The sequence below is a fragment of the Bombus pyrosoma genome, linkage group LG7, assembly GCF_014825855.1.
Source record: "Bombus pyrosoma isolate SC7728 linkage group LG7, ASM1482585v1, whole genome shotgun sequence".
Classification (NCBI taxonomy): domain Eukaryota; kingdom Metazoa; phylum Arthropoda; class Insecta; order Hymenoptera; family Apidae; genus Bombus; species Bombus pyrosoma.
In genome coordinates, this window is record NC_057776.1 from 9433769 (window position 1) to 9454190 (window position 20422).

The window sequence follows — 20422 nt, forward strand, 5'->3', positions numbered from 1 at the left end:
ATGTTCCCTGTAGCCTCTAGCCAAAGCTATAAGCTTAACCTTTTATGGTAATGTCCTTTTGCTATAAATATATGAACGTGCTCCCTATCATTCCATCGTCTAGTAACACTAAGAGACTAAGGATCTGAATCAACATAAACTTATACTTATACCTTTAATTATTTCAATATATTTTTCTATTACAAATTCATCCACTCGTTCTTCAATCAGTCAACCCGAACCTCAACAATAAATTCACCAAGTTTCTATGAAAATCTACGTATCGATCATTTTGCCCGTTCTAATAACTCTGGTGTTCATTGATAAAGTGATACACAGATAGTTGAGCGGAGCGTAAAGAGTGAAACGTTACGAACACTGAATATTCCAGTTTCTATTACGGATGCAAACAAGTAGCTATATTCCGCGACTCGACGATGAAATCACGAGCATCGATGACAACGCGGAATATCAATTTACACGAACTGCCATCCGAATCGTAATTTTAGTTCCATCGACGATTTATCGTGCCACGTTACAGGCACAACGTCTCCACGGTGCATGTTTCGTTAGCCACGATTTCGAAGTTTTCGCCGTAGCGGAACGATGGCAAAACCGTAAATAACGCGGCCAGTCCTCCATGGCCGACAATATTGTATCAAGATAGGCCCGGTTCCTAGTAGCAGGATACATTGCGTCCCCGTAACGCTGCCGTGTTCCCCTATGAAACAATTTGATCGGTCCCGAAGATACGAAAACGTTGAGGTAGTCCTTGCCGTCGTCCTAACTCTTCTCCTTCTCCTCGCATCGAAGCTGGAGGAAAGGCGGTCGTATACAAGAACGTAAACCGGCTCTATCCGACAGATTCATCTCGGTTACCTGGTTATTTAGCCATTTATGATCCGCTGGCGAAAACAGGACGAGCATCGATACCCAACCAATCCTTTTCCTCTCCGCCTTCTTCCTTTAGACTCGTATGTAAATTTTTCGTTGCAAGACGAAACTTTAAACTCGATTGCATGTTTTCGTTTGTTTCAGCCCAATGCATCGCGCCGCTTGGTATGGAATCCGGCGCGATCCCGAACGCGGATATCACGGCAAGCTCTACGTTCGACACGGGAAACGTTGGTCCGCACCTAGCACGGTAAGCGACGATTTTTCATTTCGATAGCCTATCCTCCATATCATTCGTCATCCCTATCTATCGGCGACTTCTGTTGCTCTGGCCGCGCGCCATCCAATTGCCATCGGCCACGACCCTCCAACGATACTACGCGTGCATGGAAAGTTACTTGCTTAGGGACAGCTTGGGGATAAGAAGAAGAGTGGGTTTAGAAATGGTAAATGCAGGAATTTGTAAGATGTTTTCGTTGTTTGTTGATCGATTGTAACGGATATGAAATTTCTACGATCCTAAGCGATCAGGACAATGGGAGAAAATAGAAGAACACCTTAAAATTGTATTGGGGCAATGGAGTTGCAGGGGCTGGCACACAGTGAAACGTTTGCACCGAAAGGCCGCAAAAATTACTTTTCCATGGGAATCACACGATAGCAAAGACATTATGCGCATTCCGTGCAATTTTGCATTTTCAACTTTCCCATAAACGCATAAAAATCCGCAGTTTAGAGATTATTGAGAATTTTGGATCTTAATTGTCGAAATAACGGTATAGGAACACTAAATTTACACTTAGAATTTATATTAGAATAATTATATATTTATTTGATAAACGATTTCGAAGATATTCATCGATACACACTTGCACGCGTCTCACCTTCTTCCATATCAGACTGTTAACTGAACAGTTTACATTCCTTTGTTTTCGAGGCGCCGCGCACACACATACTTGCACACACTCATATTCACGTACATGTATCACTACTACGCGGTCAATCTAGTCTAGCACATAAAATTATACGTATCTCAATAGAGATAATTTATTATTTCGAAGAAGAGGTAATAAATGTAAAATCTTTGTAATAATTTGTTATATGAATAACAAAAATACGTTCCCTGTGAATTATACCGTCCATTTAATTCCAATAGGTAACTTTCAAATCTACTGTGGGAATCTGGCAATGAGTTAGATGTTCTATAGTACTTTGTCTTTACGACAATGTTACACGCCTTCCTGTATCTTCGAATAGCCGTTATAACGATGGATTTCGCGAGACAACCAGTTTTGAGCAGACGGGTATCCAAGATGAAACTGCGTGCCATTCGAGTGGCAAGAGAGGGTTGATCGAGGGTTTTGCCAAGGTCGTTAGATCGAGGGACGAGGGTTTATGTTTTCGAGAAATAGCTGCGATCTTGGGAGACATGTAAACGAAGGGGCACGAGTTGGCGATGGTAACGAAGGCGGAGACGACAGGGACTTATTTAGGAAAGCACGTTTACTCGTCATGCAAAACTTAAATGGGATTGTGGAATGATTTGTAGTTTCGGTGGTTGTACTTTGGTTAAGAACGTGTATTTCTACAAACATGTATTGTCTTGTGCGTGTATGTTGATTTGGTATGTGAGTACCACGAGCAACGTGTAAAGAATTTTATTTGTTCGGAAGAAATAAAATTTATCTATCTAGTTAACTAGACGGGATATTGGAATTATTGTTCCATCGATTAATAATCGAGCGTGACGTTGCAAAGCGAGCAAAAGCTTCGGCGAAGATTTGAACGTACCTACATAATATATGATAGTTGCTTAGTTACAGAAGATTAAGAGAAGCTCATTAGAATTCCAATTTTATATTGAAAAAAATAGCAACCGTCGTTTATAACAAATCCAAAAGAGAAATCCAAGAAACTCGGAACATAGATCGAACGATCTCGCGAAGTACTCGAGCTTCGAAAATTTACTGCCTATTTCTTCTCTACTCCCTTCTTCTCCCTCTCTCTCTCTCTCTCTCTCTCTCTCTCTGTCTCTCTCTTTCTCGCGACGAAATATTATCTCTTACATTTAAATCACTCTATGTGATCAAATGCACGGCTAGCCAAAGAAACGACTCCCCCGAGGGAAGTTCCTTTCGAGGCTCCGATTTGCTCACGCCCAATTATACCATAATTATTTCAAGATGCCAACCAAGCAGTTATTCGGTGAATTATTCATACGCGGCGACGATGTTCGTGCGTCGAAAACCTCGTGGCAAATTCGCGAAGACGTGATACGCAGCCGGGAAAAGTAAATCAGCGCCCCTTTCCACGCGCGGCAGCCAGTTTAATCGCGGCCGAAACGCGAAGGGAACGAAAATTAATACTTCAGGATTCATTAATCGCGACGCGGCTCGCATGAATATTAAAAATGCGTTGCATCGTGCCACCATGGTAACTCGTTAATACGTAAAATCCGGTTTATCGAGTTTGCGTGCACGCACGACGAAAGACGTTATCACGCGTAAACAAAGAGAGCAGAGTGGGAAAAGCCGCCAGTAATTATTTCTAATCTGACCGCGTCACGCGCTTTTTCCCCCGATTTATACACGGAAACCACGTGACGAGTACGCGGTATTTTTCACTGTCGCGACTCGTGCAGCCAGATAAAATTAACAAAATTTTTCAAGTATGAAAAAAGAGAGTACACGCGTGTGTAGAGGTTGCGGTTGTACAAACGTATTGGACAAACAGGCAGAAGGTAATTCTTTATGCAAAAGTGAACGAAATACGCGGGATAAAATTTTTCAGTTCGAGGTTCAACTTGTGAAAAACCTTGATTTTGCATACGCAATTACGCGATTATTGCGGTATATGAAATTTGTATTGAAAATTTTCAGTGTAAACTAAAAATATCGCTTTGGGACTGAAAAAGCTGTTATAAATTTATTTCGTCGCTCACAACGTTCGACGCTGTATCCAATATGGAAATTACCTACATCGTCTTACAATGAAACTTTTCACCATTTAAATCGCGCAATTATAACGACCACGCGACATTCGCGAGTTGCTTTAAGTACGAAAAGAACACGAAGCACAATGGTAATTAGCACAGAGTAAACAGAGGATGAAAAGCAACAAAACAGTTATTAACAAAAGTATCGATTAAATGTAGATTGCGGATGTTTCTACGTTTATAGAAATTTTTAATTCGCAGAGATATTCACAATACACACACACACACACACACACACACACACACACGTTCAATGTCCCAAGTATTTTCCATAATACGTAAGGGGTGAAACAAATCTAAATTTCATTTCTTCGGTTTTATTTGTAAAAATATGAATTTGCATAATAAACCACAGTCTAGTTGTGCGATGAAAAAATAAATAGTTAATCGAAATGCATATATCAATGCCCTATCAGTGCAGGTTCATTTATACGGATAGGTGAAATAAAGGGGGAAAAAGAGGAAAGAAGCGAAGAAGGCTGTTCGATTCTCGCGAGCCGCGAAGAGGTTGATGAATTTAATCGCAAGGGTGATGCATATTCCAGGAAGAATAAATCCTAAGATAATCCAACGTGCAATTAAATCACCGGGATCGCATGTTCCACACTTTTTCGTACGCGCGCTGTGTCGCTCGGCTGTAATTAATATTTACGCGAAACACTTCCTTCGCGGCGGTGTTTATCCAGGCCGCTCCCCGTGCAATTAATCCAACCGGACGATAGTTCGATAATTCTGCGGTGATCGAACGCATGCGAACCTCGTTCCATATTCATCGGTCTTCCATTGACGCGATCGTATCCGCGCCCGTACTTTTGTCTGCTAATAAGTAATTTTACATGACAATGCGTATAACAATGCGTACATGCGATGATTGGGAAAATGGATTAAACAATTTATGATTTTATTGGAAATAAAAGAATAAATGTTATTGAGGATAAAATCATATATCTGCAGTATATCGCTGGTTAAAATAAACAAAAGATATTTCATTGTATTAATACGTTATTTATATATTTTTCTGCATGGTATATTCATTCTATGGCGGATTTATGTATATCGATAAGGGTAAGACGAGAGAGGAACGAACGTTCATTGTCAGTCGGACTTTTATCCTATCCTTCTGTAAAAGAAATTCTGCCTTTCCTTAGTTTTTCACTTCAATGTAAATTTGACATCTTCGTAAGAAGGAATTACGAATATATGTATAAGCGGAATGTCCGTGTCTCCTTTGAGATTCATTTGCAGACCTATATTAATGAGACATTTCTTGCTTGTTTTAATACAGTAGCTGGCAAGAGTTTGCAGGTTGCACTTCTGCTGCTTGAATCATACGTTAATAAAGTCCCTTTTACACAAATTTAATAACACTGTATTTCATAACTCACGGTAGAAGCTATACTCATAAAGCAGTCCTTTATCATCAAAAACTCTTTATTTCGATCTAATAAAATTACACCACGACAGGAAACTTCTGACAGCCATTGTCAAAAGTACTATATCCGTCGAGAGCTCTCCTTTGTCCGAATCTATCTAATATATTTTTCAAATTCATCCTTTCACCTCCAACTAGCCAACGCAACTGAAATTCAAATCGTCTATCCACGCAACTCCTTTGCTACCCTTCCACCGTAAAACTTAAAGCAGCCTCGAGCCTCTAATACAATTATCACGGGGAGATGTTTGACGTCGGCCAGCGACGTAAAAAGAATATTACACCTGGCTGGTGGCGAAAGGGTTGGCCGTGTAACGCCTCTTGTAACCGACGGTGCAACGCATGAATACGAGATGCGACGGCAGCGCGTGCGCTATACCGTTTCTCTTGCTCTCTTCTATCGTCACTCCATTCGTCTCGTTCTCTTTCTGGCCGACTCGAGTTCTCGTTCCAGCCAAACCCTCTCGTGTACCCTCTCGCCCCCTTGTCTCGCCCCACGGATAGCCTTCCGTCGGTGGCGTTTAGATATTAATGCGTAGGGTCCGGTATTCAGCGGCGGTTGCAGCGCAACAACGGTTTATACGAATATTCCATCCCACGGGACATATCCGCTCTGGCGCAGGCCGCGGTTGTAACTCGAAGCGAGGGCCAAACCAACCAGCTCGGGCAACGTGAAACACGGAGAGCGTCGGTCGCCGGCCCCGCGGGCTCTCCGATATTAATACATTCCATTACCGCAGACAATGACCGGCTGAATGGGCCTGACTCTTGATGAGCTTCGGAGCGCCCCCGCATCGCATCCAAGTGCCTCCTTTGCCAATCCACGTCACCGTCTAATTTAATACACCGCGACCTCGGGCGAAGGTGCTTAGAATGGCTGACGATGCACCGCCGAGCAAACCGCACCAAAGAACAACCATCGACAATGCTATTTGATACAGCGTTCTTCTTCCAACTCGAAGATTGTTACACGGGTTGCGCTATTGGACGGTGGGTGGGCGCTATAAATTGAAATCGAATCGAAAGTACCGCGGTTTTGTTGGATTTCGCGCGACTCCGGTGATTGGATACTCTACTCACCGTACTGGGAATTGTGTCTTGCTTGTAAAGTTTCATTTAAGGTAGATGGATTCGATTGATTTGAAAGTATCGTACTATTCAGACTATTCCAAGTGTTCTCTCAGATTCATACGCGTATCTTTATTTTACATAATTCGATTAAGTTTCCCTCGTAGAGAATGTTTCTGCATTTTGTCATCTAAGTTTCTCGATGAACGAGCTGATCGGTTTCATCGGTTTTGCATTCTCAATTTCGTTGCACAGGTACGTTATCGTATTCCATTTTTTCAGGAACGAATCACTTGCAAACTTTCTTTTACTTTACTCTTGCGAGTGTATTTATTACAGAAACATGTAAGTTGTAAAAAATACTGTTTCTGAAATTTCCTAATATTTTCCTATTTTTCTCTCTATCGAGAGAGGATCGGTATGGTTTCCTAGTACTTGGCCTTCTTAAGTTTCAAGCGAAATTGAGATTTTTTCAACTATCCCATCGTTTAAAGGGAGCGATAGTTACTAGGTAACGTAATGTTATTTCCAGTTTCGCTATTGGCTTCCTAAATCTAATCTGCTCTTTATGAACTTTGCGTTTAATCATATCGCGCAAATCATCAAACTTTCCTGCAGACCTTCCGAGATGATTTTTATATTCTTCTTTATCTTCCTGCAGCTAACTTTTTTAACAAAGTCTCTGATGCACCAGGATGGTTTCATCTGGTAATCTACTTCCTTACTCAAATTGATTGTTCCTTTTCAGTATTGTCTTTCAAGACTTCTAGCAACTCGTTCTCTATTTCTCTCGTTATTATAAGTATCGCAGACAATACTTTCTTCCACGCTATTTTAAGCATCCGCTTGCCATCAACTAAATTCTTTTATTTCAATCTCGTTAAAACGAACGTAAAAGCACCTAACGCTATAAAAAAGTTTTTTAATATCGATCACACATCGATAACGATTCTTCCGTTTTATTTCCGAGATTGAGAAACTTTTTAACGATAAAGGAATACGATTAGATGAAAAATGACACGAAACGGTAATAAGATCAAAATGACGTTACTTAAACGCGAGTAACTTAACTTGTACGAGCAGAAACGTAAATTCAAGTAACCCGAATAATCCAACCAAAGCTTTAAAATAATAGATTTCAAAGGTAAAAGATAGGTCTGTACGATGTCTCTTTCGTTGCGGTTGCGATAAATCCTCGGTGGAACGAAACGTGACGCACGAAAAGAATACAATTACGTAGCTTGAAAAGGTAGAATTCCCAACTGTCTGAATATTTGAATCGATGAAATATTCAAGCGCTCGGTCTTCTTTCCGCAAAAGATAAAATCAGAAATAGCTCGTTCTATATAAACTTCCTGGCCAGGGAACCGACAAAAATGCCAGACATCGTTCGATCGTTCATATTGACTTCAATTAAGGCCAGATTATCCTCAGTAGGTCGTGTCAATCCTGTCCATAATTGATGTATAAAGGTAACTCGGTCTGTCTGTGGCTTGGAAAACTGCCGAGAAACCGGGACAGAGCTCGCGAAAATTAAGGACGTCGAGTAATTGAGAAAGAGCCGCAACAAGCGAAACGACGAAAATACCGAAAATCCGTACCCGAGACCGTGGAACACGAACGATCGCCGTCAGAGCGCGTCAAAGCACCGATAAATCGGTGTCATGCCGTGTTTCCACAGTCGCGGCAGCGTTGCGAGCGTGACATTTAAAAAATTGCCGCGTTACTTCTCTCGGCTTCTGGCAAAAAGTTCGTACGGATGTCAAACACGTTCGCGGTGTAATTTAATTAACGGTGTTGAAATGGTAACGTCGCCGTGATAATTTCATTTCAAGCGGCTTGCGGGATAAAGAGGCAACGGCTGATCGATGAACGAATCCCCGAAGACGCTTTTCGCGTGGATGGAATGTTCAGAGATGGAAAACCGGGAACAACGGATAGAAAGGAGAAAGAAAAAAGGGCGAGAAAAGAGGAAACGAGTCGAATACGAAGTTTCCCTTGAATGCAGGTTTTTCTTCGTTGAATGGCGAAACATCGGAAACGATGTTACAGACAAATCTGGAGTAGCCGTTTTCTGTAGCGCGAAACCATCGTTTTCCATATGCGAGTACACAAAACGATTCTCAAGCGCGCCATCCAAAGACGACACACGACTCGTGCTTTTACTTTAAGAAGCAGCCTGGCTTTCCCGCTTCTTTCGCGCGTCTTCTTCCCTTTTCTCGCCGTGTTCCCAGTTTCAACGATATTTCCAGAATGGACGCAATTAAGATACTGGTTAGAGAGCGTGCGCGGTATATAAGAGAGCGGTCTCCTGTTGAGAGAAATAGCAGCGGATTGAGAAGTCAAAAGGCAAGTCGTAACTGCGAGTTTGCCCGCTGCTTCACCGTGTACACACAGTCCGATTCAACGAGCGAATTCAATTGGAATTACGCGAGGGGTGAACGCACTTTGGAAAGACTGGAACGTAACTGCCCGGTTTCTTCACGTGCATCGTGGAAACTTATTCGAATAGCCGAATTCGAACTCCTGCGTACATCATTTTTTATACTTTGTTTCTAAATTCCTGCATTAAGAGGCTGTGTATTATATTCGAACCGATAAATAAAATAAAATTACCTATGCAGTTCGTTTTTATTCGAGTATGGTAAAATCTCTTTGAGTACAATTTTATCGTATTTTATTCTAAAATAGTATCGCAGAGTGCAGAGGATACGTCATCGTTGTTGTCGAAGAAATAAAACAGAGTACATAGGTAAAAAAGGAATAAAATTAATCGAAATGCTGTGGTAGGAACATTTTTCTAAACCTACGGTCCGATCGTGGAATATCTTCTCGTTTCACGATTCCCATTTGCTGGCCGATGAGAACGCGTACCTGGCAAAAACAATTTTCCGCGATACCGCTTTTAACCTCTTAGGTGCGGTTGAGTTTTATGCGGAGCTGTTTCTCTGTACGGCAGAGTTTGACGCGAATTACGCGCAAACGATACAGCACTGCAATGTGTGACGGATAATGCTGTTCTATACGCAAGCACATTGGGATAAAGTTTTTGATAATTAAATTATAATTTTTCTTAAATATATGACGCATATACTTGAACTTTAATAATTTACTTTATAATCAATAACACTATCGAGTGTGATATATTTTAAAGCACGGTACGACACATAGACCCACGTCACAATTTTCACACTCACAGCGCGTTAGTGTTTTTCAAATTGCTCTTCGTTTTCTAGTTTGAAGCGACATTTTGAGCTTGAAGATTCTAAAAAATTACTATAATACGGATCGGTATGTTAAAAAGGGCATCTAATAATGGTGTATTTATTTTAACGGAAAGCAACAATTGATATCTGACACTGGCGCATCAAAAACGAAGACTATATATATTCTGTCTGTATATTGTTAACAATGTTATAAAACGTTGCGAGGACAAGAAAAGTGTGCAGCAAGACAAATGAAAAAGATCGTTTAGTTGAAACGGTGAGCGAATGAGTCAGTACAGTGAGCCACTATAGTGGCGCGTCGTAATATGAAATGACAACCGCGAAAGCCACTATAGTGGCGCATAGTACCTAAAAGGTTAAAGGAACGAGGAATCTTCGTGTTGCCCGTTCGCGTGGCACGCTGCATAAAAATTAAAACTGTCGAGATACGATGGCGAAACGGTGCCGACTATAATAGAAATACTTAGCTAGCGCAACGAGGAACGCGACGACGTCCAGCCCGGACTTTTCATGCGAGTAATGGCTTTTAGAGTCATTACTTGATACACTGTAATTTTCGAAGAGGCAGATAAGGCTGCAGCTACGAGGGTTATACGCTGGCTTTGTATCTCGGCAGTCGATTACACACTCGCGTTTGACGATACCAAGGTGAATCCCATTTTCGATCTTGCTCGCGCTCGGCTAGGAAGAGGGTAATTCAGTTCCATTGTTCGTTCCTCGAGCTTCTACGAAAGTTCCATAAAATGTCGAGGCATCTGATAAAATCGGAAACCCACGATCCCTGGGAAAGATGTGAAAAAGAAATTGTTCGTAGAAGATGCGATGTTCCGTTTAGTTGTTCCGAGGAATGGAATTTTTTTTTAATGAAACTGGAGGGAAGTTGAACTGGGTCGTGTCGCGATAATTCGGGAACGAGAAAATCAGGCAGCCTGTCGTTATCCGCGTTACACGCGTTCTCCGCTGATACCAAATCGAAAACCGGAATTCAATTTGCACGGCTGCTGTATCGAATCGTACGGGACGAGAACAAATTTCAACGGGTCCAATAAGCGAACTTCTGATATTCCTCGAAGCAATACCAACCGCGAGAGAATAGAAACATCCCTGAATGGGGTGGCGAGATAAAAGAACGAAAAATGGCCAGCGGAGGATGATAGTTGGTTTCTTAAGTATCGGCAGTATGCTCTTGATTTCGCGAAAGAAAAACCCAACGAACCTTTAAGGAAGTAGTTTCTTATCTAAGAGCAGAGCGTATCGCGATAACGTTTATTGCTCGAACGTAGTAGCGTCCACGATGCTCCGTATCGTTTAACTTCAATTTTCCAACTGGCTAATTTAAAATTTCAAACGTGTTTTAGTCGATCAATTGAATAATCAAACGAAAAAGATAGTGGAGGTTAACGGTAATAGTAATCGATTGGAAGTGGAGAGGAGAAAAGTGTGAAAAAGAAAATCGTAGGAAGCCGTAGCTATATCGCTTGGTTTCATCTTATCGAATAAAAATTCTAGCAACGATTCATAAATTCAACGTTCGAGAATGGTGTTCAGAATTATAAAGCTATACTCGATCGTGGTAATATATGGGGAAAATAAAAGCATCGGAGAACAGGAACCTTGTTAGAGTACCTAACAGCGATTGCCGAGGTCACACGGTGGCCAGCGAAGCATCAGCGAAAGCAACGAGAATAGGAGACACATGATAATTGCAGGAACGTGGTCACACTCCAGCTTTAACCTAATCGAGTAACTATCTCCAATTGCGGTACCTGATCGCGTACTTGTTACCGGGTTTAATTCGGAAACGTAAGAGTATTTTAATTAACTGAAAAACATGTTATCGAGGGAAATTGCACAACCATTTTGCGATAAGAAGTTCTAACGATATCTTTCTCCACGAGTAATACAAAAACATTTATTACAATTAGACGATCGATAGAGAAACTCCGGAGAATACAATTAGAGGAAGATAGAGGATAATTGCGGGAACGTGACTACATTCTAACCTTAATCTTATCGGTTGGATTTCCTCCACTGCGAGATCACCTCATAGTCACTAGATTTACCTACAAATTTCCTACAACCGTAAATCCACCCCTGTTCTAAACTTCCGAATTCTCATCGAGCCGTAATGTCAAAGGGAATTTCTCCGACTTGCTGTAACCGGGATCGAGACGTTAAATGGAAGCAAGAAGTTTTGTGTTTAAAAAACAATGATCGCGGATATCCAACGGAACTGGAAACGATCCGACTGCGAAAACGGAGCAGGCAAATGTTCTCGCGTGCTGCGTCGATACGAAAACGCCGAAATTTACGGTTCGACGTGAACTCGAAATTTCCATCGGCCAAGGACCTATCGGGGAATTACGACCTGCTCTTCCCTCTTCCTTCCGTCGTTTCTTTCCCCTCCTTTATTTTCTTCTTTTGTTCGACGCGCGTCTACGCAACACGGATCAGATAAGTCTACCCGCATGTCAATTCCCCTGGCGAACATTTTGCATAATATAAACGGTATACCGTTGCTAAGAGACAGCTGAGAAGAGACAGTGTCGCGTCTCAGTTAATTTCAGCGAAGTCGAAATCATCCGCGAAGCGGTTAACGCGATGGGAAATTTAAGCCGGTCACGGTATCTCTTTTTTGGTCGTGGTCGATTTAATGCAGCCAGTAAGGGGACAGGATTTTCGAAGGTTCGAAACAAAGTCTTCTCTCGCGGAACACACGCGACCGATCGTTCTTTTTCGACGGACGTCGGACCACACACGGCGCTCGATGCTTTTCTCGAGACCGGGCCCCGCAAAAAGTCGCTTTAAATGGCACGTGTAGGCTGTGGCCGGACGAAACGTCGACTAAATGTCGGCTGAAGACAGAAATGATGGAAGGGGGGAAGCTGCGATGATCGCGGTATTACTTTTTCGACGCCAATAATGATAATAACGGAGAGTATTTTAACCGTCTTGGCTACGACGACGCTAATGGAGAAATGCATGGAAATGTTGAATGTAACATCGATCAAAAATTGAATAGAAAATCGTGCAAATGATAGGATTTATGCTGGATGAGTCGAGAGTGTCTAGGACAGAGAAATAAACGTTTGATTAATTCACGCGTTCCAAATTTAAATCAATGTAGAAGTATTTAACGCTGCAAATTCAGAGACGCGTCGATTTTAGTAAAATTCATGTGAAAGAAAAATATTCCTTTTTTTAATAAGCAATTGTCTGCGTTAAAGGGCGAAAGTTTTCAAGGTAGTGGTTTGAAATCGTACGTGATAGGGTATCTTGTATATTAGTCGCGAGAATGATTTTTCCTTCTTAAATCGATCTTGCCTTACGTTGAATAGAAAAATCGAAGTTCTGGATAAACGTCGAAAACGAAGGAAAAAGAGCGAAGAGAGAATTTGCCGCGTGCAAGCGTAAATGGTGTAGAATTCATTGAAACGTAAAGTTCAGAGTTCGGAGAAAGTATGAGTGTATCTAAGAAAGTAAGAGTTCTCGACCGGCTGTTTCATAATACAGAGCAAGAATTATCGCACGATCGAATTATTATTTATCAGACAAATTATTATTTACTAAACGCATCTACTACTATTTTACATGAAAATTTACGAGTCAAAAGTCTACCATCATCCAACATTCCTACGGGTAATACGTTTAAATGGATTTACGGGGTACGTCCGCTATAACATACACAGGCATAAACTACCAATAAACTATCGATAAATCTCATGGCCGAGAAATATCTAAAGCAGAACGTCCGAAACGCTTTAAGATTCTTTAAGACAGACATCAGCTAACCGTATCGTAAACTCCGTGTAATTAAATATTCTTCGCATCTACATTTGCATATACGTTGCAGAGGCACTGTAAATTACGTTAAGTTACGTTATCGTAACAGACGCAAACCTGGCAATATCTTAGTTATATCACGTCAGCAAACACGCGACATCTATGTATACAACGATCCATGCCAATTAGTCGTTAATGCCAAACGGTATCAATTAACGTTTTGTTGTAGCCGGCCGTACGGCGATGCAATTTTACGAGACGACTTTGGCTCGCGTCTGTGGTCCAGCTAATGCCCCGACCAACACCATAAAACCGACCTACGCGTCCATTTGTCTATTATTCCATCACGGAATTGCAGGTTGCGTTTGGGTTCTCGCCGGCCGTGGTATCGTTGCGCCTCCTTGTTCGTTGTTCCAACAACAGGAAACCGGCCCGTTCGAGCTGGTTGTTAAGGATAAAGAGGCGGTTGCATCGTGAGAGCTGTAAATCTCGCAAAACCAGGCCCCAGACGTTGTTATAACGACGCGTTGCCCTCGAGAACGCCGCCGCGTTATCATTCTCGGTTTGATGGCCGGTAAGCACGATTATTAGCACCACCACGCCGAGACACGATACCACGCCGAGGCGATACGAGAACATCCTGGAAAAATCTCCTGCTACGCATTAATTTTGCCGGCCCGTTGCAAATTACCTGAAACACCGGCGAGTAAATACTATGTAACGCGCAAAGCTGAACGAGCGGTCAGGTGAGACGAGTTTAGATAAACTGGACTCAACTTCAATCCTCTTGAGATACAGGCAGCGTGAAGTGATAGAAGCATCATCGTTATTTCTGCAGGCGTAAGTAGTTAGTCAAGGTGTCGACCATCTCACGAGGTGTCGAGTTCTTGGGACTGCACATGGAACGATGATCTCCGATCTCCGCTGATTTTTTTAAACGCTTTGTTGGATCGTTTGATTACGTTTTATCGATGACACACCTAGACTTTCTCATGGGAATTTGAAGCCGATGAATAATTTATTTTTACGCAACGGGTGTGGCTAGAGACACTCTCTATCTCTTTGAAGAAGAGATGGCGAGTGGTTTAATTTTATAGTAAATAACAGAGCTGTAATGTTAATATCTGCCGTGATTGGCGTTGCAGTTAAAAATCGTGGAATAAGAAGGGAAGATGGAGGTAGAATACGAAACATCCAGACAACAAAGTCATTAAACGGATACATTTACGTGTCACGCTACCTAGAAAATTGAAAACCATATATTGATAACAAACCTTCGTAGAAAGCTGATTTTAGAGGAAAACCTGGTCGATAGATTAGACCTGATTTTTCCTTTCCATTGAGCTCGAAGAACGAAGAAAAATAAAACGTTTCCCTCGCTGCAATTTGCATCGAAGGGCAAATACACCGTTAATTAAAGTCAACAAAATTAAACGAGGGAAGACTCTATCCAAATCCTAATTACATTCTCAAAATTCCGCAAAGATTGCAAAGCTCGCTCCCTCTTTTCCGCTTACGAAAGAAACCGAATTATCCGTATCGCGTCCAAAAGAGAACCGTCGCCTCGTCGTTGTTACCGCCGTCGTCGTCGTCGTCAGGTCGATTTCCCTAGCGACAATTAAGCATAGGGCAAATATCTTGAGGTACACGTTGTTAAGACACGCCTCCAAATATTCCAGTAATGAAGAATAATGCACGATGCTAAAACAAACTCTCCCGAGAGGGAGAGTGCCGGTTAAACCTCGAAGACGTCGGATGTCCCCCATCCACGGTGTAGGCTTCTCGTCTCTTTCCGCGCCATTCACCTCGCACCATCCAAAAGGATATACCAACACGGCTGTATACAGGTATATCGTGACGTTACGACCGGCAGAAGCTTCCCTCTTAGCCAAGCATTTAAACGGTCCACGCAATTAGGGAAGGCGCTTCGCGCCTCATCTTTTATTCATGCCGACTACGGCCAGCCTCTCCGCGCCTTGCTTTCGACCCCCGGAAAGATTAAAACCGAACCACGCCGATCCCTCGGCTCTACAGCTTGCACGTATTAAATGGCCAGCTTGCACCTTCGATCGAGATCACCTGTGTGTATACGCGTCAGGATGGATCGAGCTGTCCAGAGATATCGCTGTGTCTCTCCTCGACAACCTCGAACCTTCGTCTTCTTCCTTTTTAAGGATCGTCATCTGGAGACATAATGCGAGCTTCTACGGTTTCACCTTCATCTTTCAATTTGCCGAGCTACAATTTTTATTATCCTGACGCTGGCTTGTGAATAATTTATATTTGATCGCGGTGCTGGATGCGAGCGAGAGCTGCGTGTTAAAAGTTTTGAGGAAAATGGCTTCAACCATGAATAACGAAACAGTTGAATGGGTTTCGTAATTGGCGAGTGCTCAGAAATGTTTCGGATATTTCAAAATATTTCGTGTTTCTTCTTTTCAGGTTTACGCTTTTTGGTAAGAAATATGCGTAGCAAGTTAAATGATTAATCGAAATTATAATTTTCTCTGTTTCTCGTTTGTCTCGTGCAAGATAAAGAAGCGTAGCAACATTTACACGAAGTTAAGAAGAATGCACGATATCGTGAAATGACTACAAAATTTGTGAAAGCGAAGATCTTAAGACAGGTCAAGTCAGCCAACATAGTCCGATTCAAGCTTAATTTCATAGACTGATTCTCGTTAAAAGCTAGAAATGAAATTTGCAGGAAATGCGGAAGAAAGAAGGAGAAACGCGTGCAAAACGCGTTCTATGCTTTATGCAAATGGGATTCGAGTATTCCGCTCAAGATTCTTTTGTCCAGCAACGCAATTTCGTTGTTTACTTTTCACCGTTCTTTTTTCTTTACTATTAATTATTCGTAATAAGCGTAAAGGGGGAAAACGAGAGAAATACGTTAATCCTAGAGGGTGGAAGTTGGGGCACCCGGTCCCACAGGCGATGAAGTTTCGCGAGGGTACGAAGATTTTACGGTGTTATGATTATTCTACTCGTTTTTAATTTCAAATGAGCCTCGCAGCGTTCGTGTCGCTGTTTCTTTTTTAATGACGATTGAAATTGTTTGGTCTGGGATAGCAGGGGTAGGAAACCAACCTGAGAATCTCAAAGTTTCTCGAAACGTTGTAATTTTCGTGAGAAAGGAAGCTTCCTTCTATGCCGGAGAAAACTATTTGCTACATTGCTTTATGGAGGAAACATGGTACGTCTTTGTCGTGGTTAAAGCGCGCTAAGGGTTCACGTGACAAAGATGATTTTGAAAGTTTCCAAGTATCACTTATACTTCTCCCGGGCTATCTGCTCGTGCTGGATCCCATTAAGTAGTTAAACTCGTGTTTTTCCTTTCTTTTTTTCTTATTTTTTTTTCTCCTACTTCTTCTTCCTCCTCGTTATTTCGAGAGTGTATTTAACGTGCAAGATCGAGCAAGAGTAAGCCCGAGTCTAAGAAGTTGCCGCTGTAGGGTGCTCAAATTTATTATTGGAATAATGAAAGTATTAAAAGTTGCCGATAAACGAGCCACCGTATTACGATATCGGAATTTAGTTTGAAAATCCCGGCTAACCAGCTGGATTGGGAAGAAGACGGTGAGTCGCCGGGTATCTTCACGTTTAATTAATTCGTTACGTTCGCCTTAGTATTGAAAGACGAGGTGAAAAATAGCCGATCCTCGCGAACGTTCGAGGGCAGAAACGTCGAAGTTCGCGGAATCTCCCAAGAATGTTGTGTCTGATTACCCCGATGCTTGAAAACTTCTTCGAGCGTGCCTGGAGTTACAACCCTCTCGATTGCGTTTCCTTTAACCTTTTCTCTCTTTACACACTTTCGCGTTGATTTACGAATATCAGGCCTCTGTCGATTCTCTCACGACAACAAGCTCGCTAGTTCTCGTGCAACGAGAAATGACAAATAAAAAATAGTCGATAAATTGTTCCAATTATTAACTTTAGAACTATCAATGATTAAAGTACGATACGCGTATCGAGAGAAATCTAAACGGAAGATGTACAAGAAATACATTCCGAGCGCAAAACAAGTCTTGTATCGTAGTTAAAAATAAATCATAGAAATTCTCGAAGATTTCTATATGAAAAAATAACTCATATAGTTTATATCGGAGAAATTACAAATTAATTGTTACCACTCTGATAGTAGTAGATCGTAGTGTTAAAGAAGCGAAACCCCTCAAGTTCGAAAGGATAATAACCTTCGACGTTTAACCATCTGTTTCAGATTAAAAGTGGAGAATCTGGGTGGCGCTTGGTGTCCGAAAAATCAGATCACCCAAGAAGCCCGAGAATGGTTGGAGATCGACCTTCATACGGTTCACTTGATCACAGCTACCGCTACGCAAGGTCGCTTCGGCAACGGTCTCGGTGTTGAGTATGCAGAGGCGTATCTGCTCGAGTACTGGCGACCGCGTCTGGGCAAGTGGGTTCGATACAGAGATATCAAAGGAAAAGAGGTGAGTGCCCTTATCTCTTCCGGAGCTCCATTAACTAATTTACTGACACGAAGTCATCTAGTTTCGATATACCTCTCAGACTTTCTCGGACTTATCACAAATCTAGTCGATCATGCTATTTAAGTTTCAAGACTAACTGAATATACGTAAGATGGGTTGTAATTCGCGATACAAACGCTTTGCGGAAGATTACGCGATTAAACATAAATCGCAATGATAAAATAACTTTTTGTCGTACGAAGTTTCGCTTCCTACGAAAATATTATAATTGAACGTTAATCGAGTACTTATGCAATCGAGGCTAATACATTGCGTAATTGCTTTCGTTGCACGATATTAATTCATACGTTCGATTATTTCTGCCATTCGATTCAATGTTATGGCAATAGGCATTGTATCATTCGTAGAAACGGTTAGGTACTGACATAAAGTAATTTTATCCTTTCGATTTGTTTTAAGCCGCGCAATTTACCGATTACATATATACAATACTACTTTTATAGGTTTTTCTGCGACATAATATAAACGAATTACGTCGGAAGATCACAAGGCGTAATAAATTAATCAACGCAGAGACCGAAAGATCTCTAAAAGAGTACACGATATTTTACCACAAAGGTATCAAGCGTACGATGAGATATGGAAAAGGATGAAGCGATTAAGATACTTTGTTGCTTTTATATTCGAAACGAGTAACTTTCCAAACGAAATCAAAAATTGTTCGTAACTTTGAAAATATTAATTTAACATCCCCGTCTCTGTTATTACGTTTTAACGAGATTACCTAACGTTTCAATTTCTGAATATATTTTTCCTTCTGTTAACGAGCGTCACGATCAGTGGCAGCGATCGTTGTAACGTTTCAAAGAAGCCAAAGGGTCGCCAGCGAAAGTGCACGCGCAGCCGCGAGATTGATAAAAACAGCTTACGATATCGTGATTTATGAACGATTCGCGCATCTGCTCGCCGTCGATCGGCAGCAGCTGCGCTCGTAATAGTCGAAACCGAATTGGCAGGCTGGTCATTGGCCTGAAATAATAATTCCGTGACGATTAAAGCGGCGTGATTGTTATTCCTGGTTGTGCTCTTGAAGCGCAGAAGCGCGCGCCGGGCGAGTAGAACGCGCAAGCTTCGAGCGCTCCGGCCTATGATCAAGAATCGAAGACCAGCGGGAAGGATTATCCCGCTCGAAACGTAAGCAGCTTATCGCGAATCCGTAAGCTAATTTCGTACCGACGATGTGCCACTTTGTCGAGGCCCGTACCGAAGCCGGAGCCCTGCGGTCTTTGTGTTGCTGAGTTTCGCCAGCGGCTTCTGAATTATACAGAACTTTTCGAGAGGCTGCGGATCTTGGATTTTTCCCTGGCAAAATGTTAGATTAATGCTCGAGTTCCGTTGAATCTTTAACGTTTGCCGCTAGAACTACTGGTCGAAATGATTAATTCGTAACGTTCCGTAGAAATTTTATGGATTTACAACGATTTTCAGGCATTTGTATGGTTCCTCTATTTTTTGTAAAATATTCAGACGAATAAAAGCTTGCTTCTATTCTTTCGTCATACGTTTTCTATCTGCTTGATACAAGTTTTACACTTTAGTTTCCTGTAGTATTATACAGCTTTACCGTTTTCGATAATATTGGAAAATACGCGTTACACACGACCCGTATGCTTTCAATTTCGTTAATCGCAAGTTTCAATAATCGTTTCTTTCAATTTTTCTATCATCGTGATGAAACAACCGACGGACTATTTCTGAAAAAATATCGATATAATCTCCGAACGCTCAATTACATTGCACATCTTTCTGTAAAAAATAGTATCTGAAATATTTTATAGTATTATGGGAAACAAAGAAGGTATTTAGGTACTCGAGGTACCTGATCAGGTACCGTTGTCAAAACGCCGCCTATATATCAAAATGTAAATCGAAAGGGTTTAAAACAAAAAGATTGCGTACAAATAGCACGGGAATCCTCGAACGTTTTAACATCCTGCCAATGAACCGATCGCGCCTCGAATAAACCTGTCAATGTCCCAATAAATTTCAAGCTAGATTAAGCGTGCAACTAAGGAACTTATCGAAGAATTAAGAGCACTTGAAACGGCGGGAATAGCACGACAGAGAATATACCGGGGCTGTTTCAACAAGTACCGGTTTAAAGTAGAAGCAACGTGCAGACTAGCAATAAGAGACTCGTAAGGAGTTCGCCAAGGGCGACACGATACGTTTTTACCGAACTTATCGTCCTTTGGTTCGTCCAGTGTTTATGGACTTCGTCGGTATGGCTATTACGACACTTTAAACACGGTGTGTCCCTCCGGGGCGCGATTTCCAACTGACGTGACGGTCATTAATGCACGAATGGGGTTCTCGCTTCGTTTTACGACGCTACCAACGATACGCTGCCAACGAAAGGCGGAATGAAAAAGCTCGGCAGGTCAAATTGCCCGGTCTCTCGATCGTCTCGGTATCTCTGCTGTCCGGTCTTTGGGATCTTATTAATATTGATGGACCGAGGCGAGCCAAGAATCGAACGTGCCAAGGGACCGGCGGTCTCGTCTGCGAGCCACGATGGTTTCAC

At 41.9% G+C, this 20422-nt stretch overlaps 1 protein-coding gene across 4 annotated transcripts in view; it reads left to right on the forward strand.

Moving 5' to 3' along the window:
• Positions 1-20422, forward strand: part of LOC122569185 (discoidin domain-containing receptor 2-like) — a 158214-nt gene that overhangs the window by 75091 nt on the left and 62701 nt on the right. For all 4 annotated transcript variants that reach the window (XM_043729810.1, XM_043729809.1, XM_043729808.1 and 1 more), the window contains exons 3-4: positions 1018-1123; positions 17607-17838. In XM_043729810.1, coding sequence (XP_043585745.1) covers positions 1018-1123; positions 17607-17838 — 338 coding nt within the window. The remainder of the gene's footprint in view (positions 1-1017; positions 1124-17606; positions 17839-20422) is intronic.